This window comes from Ziziphus jujuba, chromosome 8 (genome assembly GCF_031755915.1).
Source record: "Ziziphus jujuba cultivar Dongzao chromosome 8, ASM3175591v1".
NCBI lineage: Eukaryota > Viridiplantae > Streptophyta > Magnoliopsida > Rosales > Rhamnaceae > Ziziphus > Ziziphus jujuba.
The window spans coordinates 9,963,453-9,980,091 of record NC_083386.1 but is presented as its reverse complement, the minus strand read 5'-3'; the positions used below and the strand labels follow the sequence as shown (position 1 = coordinate 9,980,091).

Genomic DNA, 16,639 nt, shown 5'->3' with positions numbered 1-16,639 from the left:
TTTAGACCTCTAAAGCTTTTTCGTACGTAATTGTTTTTCTTCAATAGCATTTTCGTATCATCAGAAGCAAAATCCTACTCTGCCTCCCCAGTATCCTATATAAATATATACATATACAGTTCATCTATGATGTGAACAGTCCTAATGCGAATCACAGTATTAATAATGATTTTTCATAGTATTGGTGATGATTTTCTAAAAAACCTTCGTTAATACTCTGAAAAACCATCATTAATACTACGATCCTTAATACTGTAGTTCTCATGCGGACCATCCTCACCATAGAATTTTCATATATATATATATATATATATAAAATAAGTACGTTAATTATAGCCATTCACAAGTTAACAAAATTAATTAAACTTAAATTGTAATGCTAGGATTCTCAAATGATTTAGTTGAAAAGGAAAAAGGTACACATATAGCTTATACTTATTATCTTCAAGTATGCAGTTGAATTTCATTTTAGCAACCAAAAAAAATAATAATAATAAAAAACTTAGTTAATTTACATGAAGACAAAAAAAAGAAAGCGCATTGAGTTAACGAAATTTCCCAATCAGCACAAATGAATTAATACGAATTATTCATCATTGTTCACTGATCCTCAGGGATTAGGAAGCCTCTGTCTTATTGAAAAATAATTCAAATTTCAATTTTCCATCTCCAAATATCAAAACAATAAAATAAAATAAGTACATTAAGGGAAACTTTTGAATTAGGGCAAATGCAAATTATATATTTAATGGCTAACACAAGCCATTTGATGACCAAATTCATTACTTTCATGTATAATTCTGTAAATTTTTATTGGTTATTTTAGTTGCACCACAAAAAGAATGTCATAATATTCAAAAGCATTGTCTTCTTTTTTTTTAAGGAAAAAAGAAACTGTAGTCATTAAGAAAATTAATTATTGAATAATATTAAAAATATCAATTAGAGGTGCATTCAATTTAAAATATAATAAATTTAAAATGAGTTATAGTTTGAAATTTTTGATAAATTATTATGAAATTCTATATATTTAATAAAAAATTCATAATAACCCAACAAAATATTTAAGGTTAAGATTGTATTTTATATTGATAATTTTCTTCATAATTTATTTTTAAAAATTTTTTAAATTCATTAAAACTTATCATTTTTTAAAATCTTTTAAAATCAATGACTTTTTGAATATTTTTAAAATTTTAAAAAAAATTTACAAAATTCTAAATAAATACATCTGGATTTTATTGGATTTTTATAAAATCTATAAAAATCTGAATTAAATATTATTATATTTATATTGAACCATTTAAAATTTAAATTAAATATATTTAAATTTTTAAATATTTTTAAATTTCAAATTGGATATATCTCCTGTATCTATCAAAATATACATTAAATGATATGTGGCCTTATATTATTAATTTATATTCAATTAAATTTATTTTTTTAAAAAAATCATTTATTCTATTCATATCTAATAAAATTTTAAACAACAAAATAAAATCATATTTTCACAGAAAAAGTTGAAGTTGATTGGCCAAAAGAAAACAGCAAGAGTTAAAGTTTCGGGGTTGAAACATCAACGAGACCTAGGCTTGTATAGTCAAAGGAAACCACATGATTCTCACACGTGGGAATTGTAGGTCCACATCACAAAAAATAAATAAAATAATATGAAAAAAGTTCGATCAAAGAAAACTGCTTTTGGCCATATGGTTTACACGTGGGACGATCTTTATGTAAGATTTGACTATGACGTTGAACTTATACCCTTCTGACTTTACGAAACTGAGTGATCGCTGTCTTTCTGCGCTTCGTACATTATTTTGTCCGGTCCTTCTTTATTTTGAAATTTTGTATATTAAATCTTTGAGCACCATTTTAAAATTTTCTAAATAATACACCGCTAACAACTAAACGTAAAATGTTATAGGAAATATATTTAACATTAAATGTCAGTTGTCACTAATATTTGGGTTAACGTCCCAGTTTTTTTTTTTTTTCTGTATTTTTATTTTAAATGTTTAGTATTTAGAATTATATTTATTAATTATGTTAATATGATTCATAAATTTTTTAAATAAAATTTTAATATATCTATATTATAAATTATAAACTTTAATATAATTTAAATATTAATAAATAAGACTTTAATATTAAAATTGTAAAATTATTTTGATATGAATATAATTCTATAGTAAATACATATTAAATTTTTTTTTTCTTCAATCAATTGCTATAATTTCTTTTAAACGATGTTATTGCTTATACATGTATATTTAACTTTTTTGGCTAAGAGCTCCTAACATCTATTTTGTTCTCATCCGAATAAGAAAGACAGAGACAAAGGGATTCCATTTTTCCATAAAAATAATTCTTTAAAAATCCGTTTTTAATGTTTTAATACAAAAAATAATTAAATATAAATATATATTTTTTTAATATAACAATATGCAATTATATAATATATATTCAAATAAAAATTACATTAAAGTTTAAAAATGAATACATATTAAAAATAAATAAATTATAGGGAATGCATCCTCATTTCTGCTCTGTCACGGCCCAAGTTTCGAAGCAGCTCAAAAAGATAATGGCGATTGGATTTTGCCGGACATTTTTGTCATCCAAATGCCGTTGTCTTTAAATTGGGCTGTTCAGATCCCCTTCTCAATTTTCAACTAAGATAGGCACATATATTTCTAATATATTTTCCTGACAACCAAACAACCCTGAAATGCAAGGAAAAATTGATTCATTTTAGAAAGCTGAGAAGTTGGTTTTGGTGTCCATTGGTGGTCAGGTATGACCATCCATCCACAATGATCTAATAAAATAAAATATCTCCGTTTAGGAAGAAACATAGCAAATTCCAATTGTGGACTCATTTGGGCTGTTGGTGATTTTTGAAGGTCCCACGACACTTTTGCTTGCCTTAGAGGTCAAGTATTTGTTAGCAATCTCTTGTGTCACTCTGTGTTATCAATTTGCTGGTGTAAGCATAATAAATTCTGCTACTACCAAAATTTTCTCTAAAGTTTTCAACTAATTTAAGTTTTTCAGATCATCAAGTAAGAAATTAGGTTCTCTTTTCCTCATATATGAATATGTTGAAGAAGGTGTCTGTTTGGGGCCGGTATATATATATATCAACAAATTACCCACCTGGTAGATGCAAATTTCCACTCTAGGTCGTTCAACAAATTATTTTCCAAATAATTTCATGTATACAAGGCTTCCACCCTTATCAGATTCTTTGTAATAGTATATATCACTGTTATTTCCAATTTATATTGAAGTACATGTTTTGCATATATGAAAAATATATGAAAAGACTGGCTAATTAAGTAATGAAAAAAGACATTTACCCCCAAAAAAAAAAAAAAAGTAATGAAAAAAGACATGATGGTAGCTGCTCACAATTTCTTGTACTAAGTATTCAATATATATTATCATATGCATAATCAAATCTTGTTTGTTTTCCCAAGTCCAAAAATAGGATAACTAAGATCGTTTTGGTATTAAATAATTGAAGAATTATTTTTCAATTTAAAAAGGAATTTTATCATATAAATAAGTTTATCAACTGTGGCGAAAATGGCCCATCCCTCTATCTTCAAAGTTTCAGTATATCAATGCCAAATTTGACTACATCATGCTGAGAAGGCTTTGACAAAATATGTACAAAATTCATACCAAAAGAAAATAATGTTCATGTCTAGTCATATTGAGATGAATGGCTCTTTGATATATAGGCTAAGATCAAACTACTTTAGAGTCGTTTTCCTATACACAATTTTAATCTCTCTTTTTTTTTTTTTTTGATAAATTGGGGAGAGGGGATTTTATTGCCAGGTCTTAAGCTTGCAATGTTACTAATCTTTTTAGCAAACTAAAGTTAGTTGGAATCCCCTATTTTCAATAAGTATAAAAAAATAAAACTTTATCTGGTTTTGAATTTATAAAATCCAACTCTTTAAATTAAAAGATGATGAAGCTTGAAAACGAAAGAATTTAATAAACATGAAATGAAAAAAAAAAAAAAAAGAATAAGAAGAAGAAAAGGAAAATAAAGAGGAAAACCTTCATTTATCCATAATTTTTTTTTTTATTACATAGGTGTTACTTACATGAAAAGCCATCTATTTATTCTTTAACTCTATCTTCTTTAAGATATGTAAATTTCCTTTTGTATTTTGTTTTATTGTTGATGTAAGATTACAATAATTTGATCATTAACTTAAACCCAAAATACCTTCTTTAAAAAGTATACATAAATTTTAGTATTTTACTGTTAGGTTATCCTAAGATTTCCATCTTTTCACTTTTATTTTATTTTATTTTATTTTTGTTTTTTTGGTTTTGTTTGGAAGCCCAAAGTCAGAATAACCAAGTCATGAAACATAGTAGTCCCAAAAGCTTCCATTTTATGGAGAGAACTATAGGAATTTTCCTACAAAATTACAAGGGCGGTTTACTTCACAGCAGGTGAACAAAGATTTTCAACGATAAAGCAATTCATCAAAGTAAGATTTCCCATATACATTTATGAGAAGAAAAAAAGGCACATGGATATACAATTAAGTTAATTAACAAACACCCATATAAATATGGTCCATACCATATTACTCAACAAACACCAATTGCCAAAGCACATTCTGCTTGAATCATTCCTTTTAACCAATCAAATTCTTAATTGTTAAAAATATATACAAACCAATCTCGATCCATCTTCTATAAATTAGAGATTTTAAGGGAAAAAAATGATATTTTAATATGGCAAAAAAGTTCTACGTTTTCAAATTCCTATTAGATTCAAATTTTATTATTGTTAACGTATGTCATTTCAATCTCTGTTAGGTTCAAATTTAATTATTGTACATTTTTTAAATTTTAACTTTTAGAAAAAATGATTTTTTATGGTTCTAAATTAGACAACATTTTTTCAGTGGGATGAAAAAGCAATGGCTTCCTCACAAATTAAGCCAAGTCTTCCTTAGTTCTTCTGCCATTTCTTATCATCCTTTTTATCTCAATCGGATTCACAACAAATTTAAGAAGCTAACAAGCATTTATTCTGAGTGGAAAACTCCATATCAGACAGCTCCAGCATAAAATTGAAAAGAAAATAAATGCCCTTTATTCTTTGAATCGCCTGCCACATAAAGGATATGAATTAGTAGCAAGGACCTTGCGGGCACTATTTCTAATTTTGTTGAAGCATACATATCGGATCTTGAGTAATCAATAGTATGAAGGCTCAGAAGTTTCATTTTCAAACTATTTTTTTTCTTTCTTTTTTTATTTTTGATAAATAAATTTAAAAAAAAGATTGAAAAAGTAGATATTGATTTACCAAGTAACCTTAAATAATGTATAAATAATTAATTTATCCATGATACAGTCATAATTGAGCTTCAGATCCTTTTAAATGACAATATAACTTGAAACATTTTTATATTGGTAGTCTTAATCTAGTGAAAATATTCTTGAAAATACATGTTCAGATCAATTTCCACATGCGTAAAAATTCCCTCTTCCAATCCAATGTTGCTGCAGAAAATAAAAATGTCAGTCAAAATTCCTTGCCATGCCATTTGTTAGTGAGCTAGTCTTTTTTCAGAAGGGTTACAATTTGCATTCTCAAATCTTTCTTTCTTCATGACTTCCATAATCTTTTATTTCTTAACCGAGTAGTATCATCTGTTTCTTATTCATTAATGGATTTTCAATTTATTCAAAGTTTTTTAATTGAATTAAAATGCAATAAATTGAAGTTTAAAAATTTATATTGTAATGTTTTAAATTTAAAACAAAAAAAATTGCATGGGTTCAGAACCATCAAATCTCTAAACACAAACTTATTTGGGTTCTGCATGCGGGGCAAATATTAATTATATGATAAGTTTTTGTGCTTAGAAACTTGTTAGTTTATGATTCACGCAATTTTGCTTTCAATTAGAAGTCCAAAATACAAATTTTCTAAATGAGATACTAAATTGAAATTAACTTTTCTTTTCCCAAGGTAAAATTTCATCATTTTTGAATAACAAAATTTGCTGCTGTATCTGTATCTTAACCTCTCAGGATTTTCACCCCTGTAAGAAGATAAGTACTAATGAGATCAATTCTGGAAAATATTATAGAAGATGGAGCCAATTCTAGATACCACAGGAATTTTTTTTTTTTTTTCCTTTTTCTTGATAGATTTTTTTGGGTCCCATTTTCTTGCTAGACCTTTTTGGTTTTTGGACATCCTTTTCTGGACCTGAAGCAGGAAATTTGCACCATTATTTCTTGACTTTCCTCTTTGATATCCATCAAATCGAATGGTCTTAATTTTAGTCCCCCCAATAAAACATTAAGTTCTGTATATTTTTGCTCATCACTCAAATATATAAAAATTGAAAAAGAAAATACAAAAAGCTTTATTTTCTTACAATATGTATAAAGTAATTTTTAAGCGTATAGGTTTAGTAATGTTTTTATGGTATATAATTTTAGAAAATCATTTAAATTTTTTTTATACTTGTGATTAACCATTTAAAAAGAATATAGTATTTTCCAATTAATTTTTTCCTAACTTACCAAACTCGACAAAGAGAAAAAAAAAAAAAAAAAATCCAATCCCATTATTTCTTTTTTTGGCCGAGGGCAAAATCCTAATATAAAAAAAAAATAATAATAATTATGAAGAAAGCAAAGAAAATTACAAGATATAAATAGTGAGAGCCATTATATAAATATATAATATATATTTTGGGGCAAATACAGTTTCTTGTAATCGAAGGTACCGTCAGTTTCTTGAACATTAATCAAACCCCTATCTGTTCCACCAAAAGGCCCTAAAAGAAGAGCCTCCGTAACTGACCCCCTTTTGAAGAATCACTGAAAACCCCCATCTTTCGGAGCTCCGTTTTTGAGCCATGGGTCTCGAAGCTGCTGCTGGGTCTGGGGGAGAAGCGAAGACCCAAACGGCACCCACAGCGCTCGCACCGGGCTTCAGGTTCCACCCAACCGACGAAGAGCTCGTCATTTACTACCTGAAGCGTAAGGTCTGTGGGAAAACTTTCCGATTCAACGCCATCTCCGAGGTTGATATCTACAAAAGCGAGCCTTGGGACCTAGCAGGTTAAAATTTTATCCCCAACCCTCTAATTAATTTTTTTTTAATTTAAAAATTTTCTTTTTGGAAATGGGTTTTGCTCTGTGGATATTGTTGGGCTACATTTCCCCTTGTATGGATTTTACTATATAATCCTGGGTTTTTATTTTTTATTTTTATTTTTTGTGTTTCTTAAATTGGGTGTGTGTATATATTTTTTTTGGGTCTCTCCCTTTTTGTGGGTAAATATTTTCGTGATTTTTTTTTCTTGGGTTTTGATTTTTCTTTTAAAAAAATTATTTTTTAATGTTTTGAATTGGTGAATAGGAAAGTCGAGTTTGAAGAGCAGGGACCAGGAGTACTATTTTTTCAGTGCATTGGACAAGAAGTATGGAAATGGGGCCAGAATGAACAGGGCTACGAGCCAAGGGTACTGGAAGGCAACAGGAAATGACCGGCCGGTGAAGCACGATTCAAGGACCGTGGGGATGAAAAAGACCTTGGTTTTCCATAGTGGGCGAGCCCCAGATGGTAAGCGGACCAACTGGGTAATGCATGAGTACAGACTTGTTGAAGAAGAATTGGAGAAAACAGTTGGTCTCACCCAGGTGAGGCATTAGCCAGAATGTGGTTAATGCTTTTTTTGCTTTGTTTTTGGGTTTTATGAGCCTATCTTTTGTTTGGTTCTGAGAAAAGTTTAGAAACAAATTTTAGTTAGGAATTTATGGTTTATACTGATTCAGTTTGTAGTAAATGAAAAACTAATGGGCAATTTGAGCAGAATTCTTGGCGTTAGTGGACTGGAGGACTTGGTAATATGGGTCCCTAATAACGTCAAAATCTGTACTTGGGTTGTTTTTAGTTTGTCTTTCCTTACATTCTGTTCAGCAGCCAAAAAGAGATTTCCTGTTGTGCTGGGAAATGGAATCTTATGGAGATTGATATCATTTAATTTATGTTCTTTTGTTTCCTTTTCATTTTCTTTTGGATGGAGAAGGATGCATATGTACTGTGTAGAGTATTTCACAAGAGTAATATAGGACCGCCAAGCGGGCAGCGTTATGCGCCTTTCATTGAAGAGGAATGGGATGATAATAAATCGGCTGTGGTTCCTGGAATGGAGACTCTGGATGAAGCAGTAGCTGGTCGTGGTCAAGATGCGTGTATTGAAGGAAATAGTGAACGTAAATGTACTGAAGATGCATGTGTTGAAGGAAATAGTCAACGTAAGTGTACTGAAGAAACTGCTCCGGATGCAAATGCTGGACGAAGTAGAGAAAATGCTCCCGATGCAAATGCTGGACGACATAGAGAAAATGCTCCTGACGCAAATGGTGGACGACATAGAGAAAATGCTCCTGATGCAAATGCTGGGCGAAATAGAGAAAATGGTCTTGATGCAAATGCTGGACGAAATAATGATCAGGTTTGCTCTTTATACAAGTTTAGCTCCTTTCTCCATAAGTTTCTTATTTAAGTATGGAATATTCACATGGTATGCTGAATTTTGTTCCTGTGAAGTGATCAGTCAATTATAATTCCCCAAGATTGTTGTTAAATTGATTTTTGATAGTCCGTGAACAGTAGCAATGAAAATAATTGTCTATGAACGTTATTCTATGAACAAACGCAAACAAAAAGTGAAGCTCACTCCCTGCTTTGATTATAAAGTGAACAATATTTGGTATTCTGAATATTTGTAAGTAGTCATGATGTAAAGGATGACATAAACTAAGGAAAAAATTCAAAAAATATTGTTTAACCTTTCCTCATATCTAATATTCAACATCCAGTAAAAGAACGACTATGTATAAGAAAACTTTGTGTAAGCCATTGAGAAACCTTTGAATCAAGTAATGCCTGCTCGATACTAGGAGCTCTTATTTCTTATCTGATTTTCTAAATTGACTGGAGAGAGAAGAACCATTTCCTTTCTCTTGCTTTGTCTTGCATGTCATCTTGAAGAGATTCTTACAAAATGGGAACTCTCATTGTACAATGAGAAATTTCTACCATCCCAAAATTCCCTCATTTGCAAGGCAATATTTTAGGTAGGCAACCACAGAAGCCATGAAAACTTAATTCTTAAAAAAATAATGGTTAAAGATGTGTTTGTTAGCCATAATGATTTAGGGTTACCAAATTTATGAGTTGGCAAAAAATGATCTTGACATATGTAAGAACTGTTGAAGTGGGAGGGCATCGTTATTTTTTGGAGGAGACTAATTTTCTTTTTTGGTATTCTTGTGAGGGGAAAGGTTTGATGAAACTATAATTAGGAATGCTTTGAGTATGTGCTTTAAGCAGAAGGATTGATGTGGTATCTTGCATTGTTTGTATAGCATGTGTATGCATGTTGATCCTTTAGCCAATTAGAAATGACATTCTCTGTTCTATTTTTTCGGTTAGGGAGTACCTCACCGCTTCAAATAATTAAGGGATAATTCCTCTTGAGGCTTGTGTTTATTTTAATAACCCTTCTAATTTTGCAAACGTCTATTACACTCCTATAGGGATTTGAATGATAGAGATTGATGTTAAACTCAACAGCTGAATGTAACAATAGAGGATAATGGAGAGATGAAAATCTTTTGAAACCAATGGGTGGATAAACGATATTTTTGAAACCAGAGGGTCTGATTGAATTTCAGTCAAATCTCAGGGAACAAAACTAACCCAATAATCAACAATGGCTTTCATTATTCCATTAGGAAGTTCTCATTTCTTTTTTCCCTCCCTCTTGGAGGATTTCGTATAGCAGCTACTAACTTTTTAGCTTATGTGATCATATACCTAGCGTGCTAGAATTTGGTAGTTTGAGAAGCTTGGAGTTTAAATTTCTAAGAATTTGTGGACTAATAGTGATATTATGGGTGTACTTGAATATAAAAGGGGTTCCAACATGTTTGTAGTGCATATAGGGGCTTTTCCAAATTTTGATGTAGGATGTGGGAAAGAGAAATAGGGAAAGAAAACAGGAGATAGAAGTAGAGAGAAAATAGGATGAGAACAGAAGGGTGAGAACCAAAGATAGGAAGTAATGTTTGTTACTCAATAATAAAATCTTGTCAGTTTAGGGTAAGATTGAACTCTATTTATGGGTTAAGACGAACCTAATTTAATAAGGAAATTAAATCAAAACTATATTGACTAGTAGTTCTAATTGATATTAAGTTCTAGATATATAAAATTGATAAAATTAATAATCAATAATTAAATTAAAATCCTGAACATGTTATACATCATTCTCTTTAAATTGAAAGAGTTTTATCTCCAGGACAAAGTAGTAAGGAATTTGATTGACAAACTTGACATAAGAATGCCATCTCAAGGAGAACCCTCTTGCAATATGAAGGAACTGTTCATTTAATTCGTTGGAGTTGAGTTTCATTTTGCGGAGAATGATGTGTAACATGCATGGAGAGGTTTTATTTAATGTTTTACTTAGGACCATTTCTAGCGATTACATTAATTGGAATTTTATTCAAAAAAATTTGTTAATAAGAAATATTAGTTTTCTTGACTTGATATAGTTTCCTAATTAGATTAGATTCATTTTCTTATAAATAGGTTTGTGATCTAAAGAGACAGACTTGATTATTGAGTAATAAGTATAACTATGTTTTCTTCTGGTTTTCTATCCTCATCCCATTTTCTATCTATTTGTCACTTCTCTTTTTACCCTGATTCTCTTTCCCAGGTCATGCATCACTTTTCTTTATCTGTAATGATAACCACAAAAAGTGGCTCTAAATAATGCTCTATGTATCACCATAGATTTCCAACCAAAAAACAAAAAAAAAAAAAAAAATGAGTGTAGATTTTCTAGAATCTTCACTATAGGACCAACTTATAGAGGAAAGTCTCCAAATATTGAAATAAGATTTAAAAACAAGGAAATCCTGGATTAAATATAATATTTAGAAATATATTATATTATCATAACTATAAAGTAAACTTAAAAAAAATTGATAATAAAATACCAAAAATAGGGTTGACATGATTTGAACTCTAGATTGGACGTACAATTGGTTTTGTTACCAGATTAAGTTATGTTAGAACTCTGAAACTTATTTTGGTTCAATGGTATGTTAGCAGATCTTTTCAAGGCTATTTTACCTACTCATAGAATAGGGACAAAGAAAAGTACCATTATCTCCATTAGGTCTAGCTGAATCTATAGGGTTATAGTTTGGATGCTGCTTCAAGAAGTTATCAATAGGGGACTACTCCTTGGCAATCAGGACCCATCCACGTTGATTGAGCAATCTGTTTACATCTATGTTTATAGTTCCATGGTTATGACCAAGCCTCTGATCCGGGCGATGTGGTACTTAAACCTTTGTCCTTTTAATTAGAGTCCAAATGCCTTACCAACTCATTTGTTAGCCCCTGGGTGCATGCTGCTTCCTCTATCTGACAAGAGTGCTCATGTCAGTGAGCCAACTATTTGATCTCTAGAATACGTCAGTACATTTACTTGTTTTCATAGGCTTGATGGAAGCTAGTGTACACGAAACATGTGGTAGTGGTTGGGTGATGACTCCTTAGGAGAAAATAGGAAATTGGTTATATGTATCCAAATTTTTCTTAAACAAATAAAATTTTGGAAATATTAGAAGATGACTAATTGATTCTGCTATTGCCATTTAGTATAGTGATTTATATCTAAATATTCAAAGCAGTGTGCCCTTTTTCCAAACTCTTGAAGAGAGCAAAATATGTTTGTGATGATGAATGCTGCACTGAAGAATGAAGTTTCTTGTTTTTTGTTTTTTCTATTTTAACAAATGTGCTTGGTGAGTTACTTTAAAGTCTCTTGGCTTGGGTGACATGAAGTGGGACTTGAGCTTGGACCAGTTAAAGGATGCATGAGTAGGACTCTGTGTGGTGTAGTATGGTGGAGAAATAGGTGCACTATCGGTGTTTTGTGGAGGATGAACAGTTTCTCATGTTTGGTTTGTTTCTTTGATAAAGATGAAGGGCTTGGACTTTACGTATCGGCTCTTAACTCCAAACAAAAGCACTTTAGCTAAAAATGGGCTTACAAAAATCAAATTAAAATTGGATTGTCCGGTAAACTGGTTTGATTAAACTTTCACATATTGTATAAAATTTGTAAAGATGGGTGGTTTCTTTGATGTGCCTATTTAGGACTGACTTTAGATTTCTAAAATCACTTCCTGTAGCATTTGGCCAAAAAATATGTAATTGCTCTTTAGTTATTTTGTTTCAGGGAAATCATCTATTTGCTGATTTTGGAAGAAGGATTAATTAGGTGATGACTTGGAAATCACTTCTTAGAGGAGAAGTGATTCCTATGGAATCATAGCATAAGTAATCCCTTATTTTCAAAAAATATAAAATGGATTTCTAAATATAATTTAAAAATTCACTATTTGTTATTATTAAATTAATATATTACTATTTGATTGTTGTTTGGAGTAAGTTAATTTGTTAACACAAAGCTTCTTTTTATACAACGTTATAAATTATGACATGTTTTACATATATTCAAAATTTGGACACTTTTAGTCAAGTCCCTATATCCTAGACTTTCACAAATAGACAAAAGTGATCTCTAGAATATGCTCCTGCATTGAATTGGCACCTGAGTTTATTGGCACCTGAGTTTATGTAATATAGCAAGGTTACGTTTTAATGTATTATATGCAGAACATACTACAGGTGCATCGATTAACATGGGGACGTGTTTATAATTTATTCTGTCTGTTGGTGTTTTGGTAAATAAAATTCTTGGGCGTTGTCATGTGACTGAAGGAAAATTCATGGAAGAGCTAAATATTGCTCTTCCAACTTTAGGTATCTATTGCGACTAAAAGGAAAGTATGTGATGGAGATCACAAGAAGAAATTGAAGAATCATATTTGGCCAAAAAAATAGAAAGTAGCTTAAATAATTTTAAGTAATTATTTTCTTATTAGAATTCTTAAAATATTTAGTTCTCTATTTCATTTAGGCTTTTTTGTTTTATTTTGTTTCTTTTATTAGTTGGTTGTTTTGTTGTAAATGGCTCTCACTAGAGCACTATAAAACGCGCTTGAATTGATTATTGAATAAAACTATTGAATTTTCTTTTTATTTTCTCTCCCTTCCTATTAATTCTCCTTCCCTCTCATCTAATTCTCTTTCCCTTCTCTTTCACTTGCTCTCTCTCGTCTTTTAGGTCCTGCATCAATTGGTAACAGAGCTTACTCATCTTGCATCAGTAAGTGTAAAGTCATTGCAATGCAAATAGGTGATATCTATAGAAAAATTACAATACTTACGAAATCCTTTGCTGAGAGAAACCACAATGTAAAAATAAAGTTCATCTATGTGGACATGTAAATATCAGTGTTTCGCAATAGTAATTTGATTCTTTCTTTGTCTCACATTAGGGAATTTTTTTTTTTTCCCAAAAAGAGTGGAAAATAAAAGTCAAAAGGGATATCACAATATCCAGGGATTTAACCACATGCAATGTTTGTGGTTCCAAACTATCTTTTCTTAGGACTCATATGCATGATCACTTCTTTTTATTATTCTTCTTCTTGTTGTTACTGTTGTTGTTATTGTTTTGCTATTGTCCTTGTGCATAGATTCCCCATACACCCCCTAATTTAAAATTTTTTAGCATATACTCTTTATCAACTATTCTTGAGTCACTAGAGGAGCTATTCCTGCATTTGACTCTCAAGCTTCACATAGACATGATGGCCTTTCTAATTATTGCCTGTACTTCCCTTTAAATTTAAATTTCTTGCAAAAAGTATTCTTCTTTCTGTCAAACCTTTAAATCTTCACAGTAAAAGGTGTTGGATATTTTAATGCCAAAATTACCCTTATCTCTAACTTTAGGTCTCATTAACTTATATTGCTCATCCATTGGTCAAAAGCAAAATTGCCATAAGCAATATAGGATTTTGAATTGGTAAATGATTTATGATAGATTGATTGATGGAATGGTACTTTATGCAACAAATTTTAATTGCAAGGAAAGTAAGCATATGCAATTACTAGAAAACAGGTGTATATGAAAACTAGGGGGGTATCTGTGTAACTTGAAGGAGGGAGGGGAGGGGGTGTTGACTGACTTCCTTAAATTTCTTGTTAACTTGTTTTGCATGTTGTTGTTTTACAATGCTTCTATTAAGTTACCATAGGGAGGGAGTGGGTGTTGAGCAACTCCCATAAATTTCTTGTTAACTTGTTTTAGATGTTATTTCACAATGCTTCTATAAAGTTACCATATGTAAAAAGGGAGTGGGTGTTGAGTAACTTCCATAAATTAATAGAAACACCAAACAGACAATCTTATCTCTGATGCTATATTAAGTTATGATTGAACCCATAAGCCTGAGTGCTTCAAAAGTGGATTCAACTATGTGTATGAATTATCATGCCAGCATCGGATATTTAACAGATTGTTTGTTTTAAGCCACATTTAGAATGTACCATATGCATGCACATGGTTATCCATTTGAACAACTCTTTTATCTCCTTGGGATTTGCCTTTTCTATATCGATCCTCTGTCCAGAAAATGTTTTCTGATGTTTGTTGAACATTTCAGGATACTCAATCCATCGATAAGGCTCCTCCTAATGCTTTGGATCTTCCAATGGACAATAAAAATGTGTTATCAGTGTGCAAGGTAGAGAGTGTGAATGAACCCCCTCTCTCATGTGTGGTCAATAGAGAAGAGAGATTGGAGGATTATCATTCACCAGGAGTAGATGATGAGCAACCCTTGCCTAGTGTGGAAAATCGGCTAACATTGCCACTACAAAAATATAAAAGGCGGCGGCATAGTGATTTGATTTCTGATTATTCAAATGTTTCAGAGAATTCGAGCAGGACAACTCAGGACCGTTGCTCTTCAACTACAACAACAGCAGCGACAGCTATGCCGATCCTGAGAAAAACTCCGAGTACTAAAAATTTTCTCTCTGCACTGGTGGAGTATTCGCTGTTGGAATCCATTGAACGCAAAGAACTAGTTCCAGTTCCTCCACCGGAATTGAATGCTGCTAATCACAATTCATCCGTGCCTCCAAGCTGCATGAAATTCATACAAGATCTGCAGAATGAGATACTCAAGATTTCTCGTGAGAGAGAAACATTGAAATTTGAAATGACGAGTGCTCAGGCCATGATTAACATTCTTCAATCTAAAATTGATCTTCTACACAAGGAGAACGAAGATCTGCACAGGGAGAATAATGATTTGAAGAGAATTAGCCGACATTTCAAGTGATTAGCATTTGCATATATAGTCTTATGTTCTTCATTGTATGGATTTCAGGCCCCTTATGGGCCACGTCTGTCGAATCATTTGATCTAAGACTCTATTCTTTTTCTAGTTTCAGGAATCAGGACCATCTTTCTTGTTCATTTGACTTTTGTTGTAATATAGAATGTTTTTCTATTTCTGTTGCCTTTGTTTTCAAATTTGTAGCTTAAAACTTTTAGATAAAAACTACATGTAGCCTTTTTTTTGTTTTTTGTTTTGGCTACAAATATTACTCTTCTTTTAAACGGCCTAAAATTGTCACCGAGAACTCGATGCTTTTAGTGTATTTTCACAGAAAAGAGTCAAGTCATGCTTGGCGTCCTACTTGTTTGAAGTTTGATTAGGGACCTTTTGGAGTTTTTGTTTTTTTGTTTTTTTTTTTTTTTTTTTGGTTTTTGGTTAATACCACACTTTATTGTCACTGCCAAAGACATAACCGGCAAGGTCATTGTACAAGGAAGTAGTGTTTTTGCTACTAAATTGTCATCTAACAACCATACTAATGAGACGGATTTGTTATTGAATTGCTGTTCAATAGCAATATTGTATGAATCTCACTGAGAAATTTTTGCTTCTCCGAAAATTTTCACTTTATGAAACTTGGCTGCATAACCAAATGAATATGATATGAAATTTAGTTAGTGTATATATGTGTTTTTATACCATGTGGTCGATTTTGTAAAATTTTAAAATAATTATAACAAATGAAAGATTTGATTGAATGTTATATTCAAGAAGAGGTTTTGCTTTTATTAAAAAAAATAAAAAGTAGTGGTTTTGCTTTCGAAAAAAAGTTTTTTTTTGATAAACTGCTTTAGAAAAAGTTTGAAAGATAAAATTAATTTAGGAGGCATACTACAGTACAATAGTAACTTTTGGTATTTAATTTCTTTAAAAGTTTTCTAAAATAATTACATCATTGTCAAATATTGTTATTGTAATTGTATTAAGAAAATTTACATTAGATTTTGATATTTATGTGTCAACTTAAAAATAAAAAAGTTGAATGGAATCTGATTTGTCAACTTTTTGGAACTGGTCATTTCCTTAATCCAAAATTCTTTTATTAATATTAATTTAAAAAAAAAAAATAGTCTGCAATAATTTTATTTTATAACTAAAAGAGAAGAACATTCCAGATAACATTGTTAATTCGATCTGTGTTTTTCGTATACTCTTTTTTGACGGATGCGAGTACGTCAGCGGTGGAGATATCAAATTATCAATTCAACCAATCAACAAA

At 30.8% G+C, this 16,639-nt stretch overlaps 1 protein-coding gene across 2 annotated transcripts; it reads left to right on the top strand.

The window, feature by feature from the left end:
- The first annotated feature begins 6,738 nt into the window (after positions 1-6,738).
- LOC107413278 (NAC domain containing protein 52) lies at positions 6,739-15,531 on the top strand. Of its 2 annotated transcripts, XM_025071792.3 has the most exons (5): positions 6,739-7,128; positions 7,430-7,710; positions 8,100-8,528; positions 13,290-13,331; positions 14,677-15,531. In XM_025071792.3, the coding sequence occupies exons 1-5, from the start codon at positions 6,924-6,926 to the stop codon at positions 15,358-15,360; spliced, it is 1,641 nt and encodes a 546-aa protein (XP_024927560.3). In that variant the 5' UTR covers positions 6,739-6,923; the 3' UTR covers positions 15,361-15,531. The 2 variants fall into 2 exon arrangements, with proteins under 2 accessions (XP_024927560.3, XP_015876673.3); XM_016021187.4 differs by lacking the exon at positions 13,290-13,331 and having other exon boundaries at positions 6,747-7,128.
- The last annotated feature ends 1,108 nt before the right edge of the window (positions 15,532-16,639 follow it).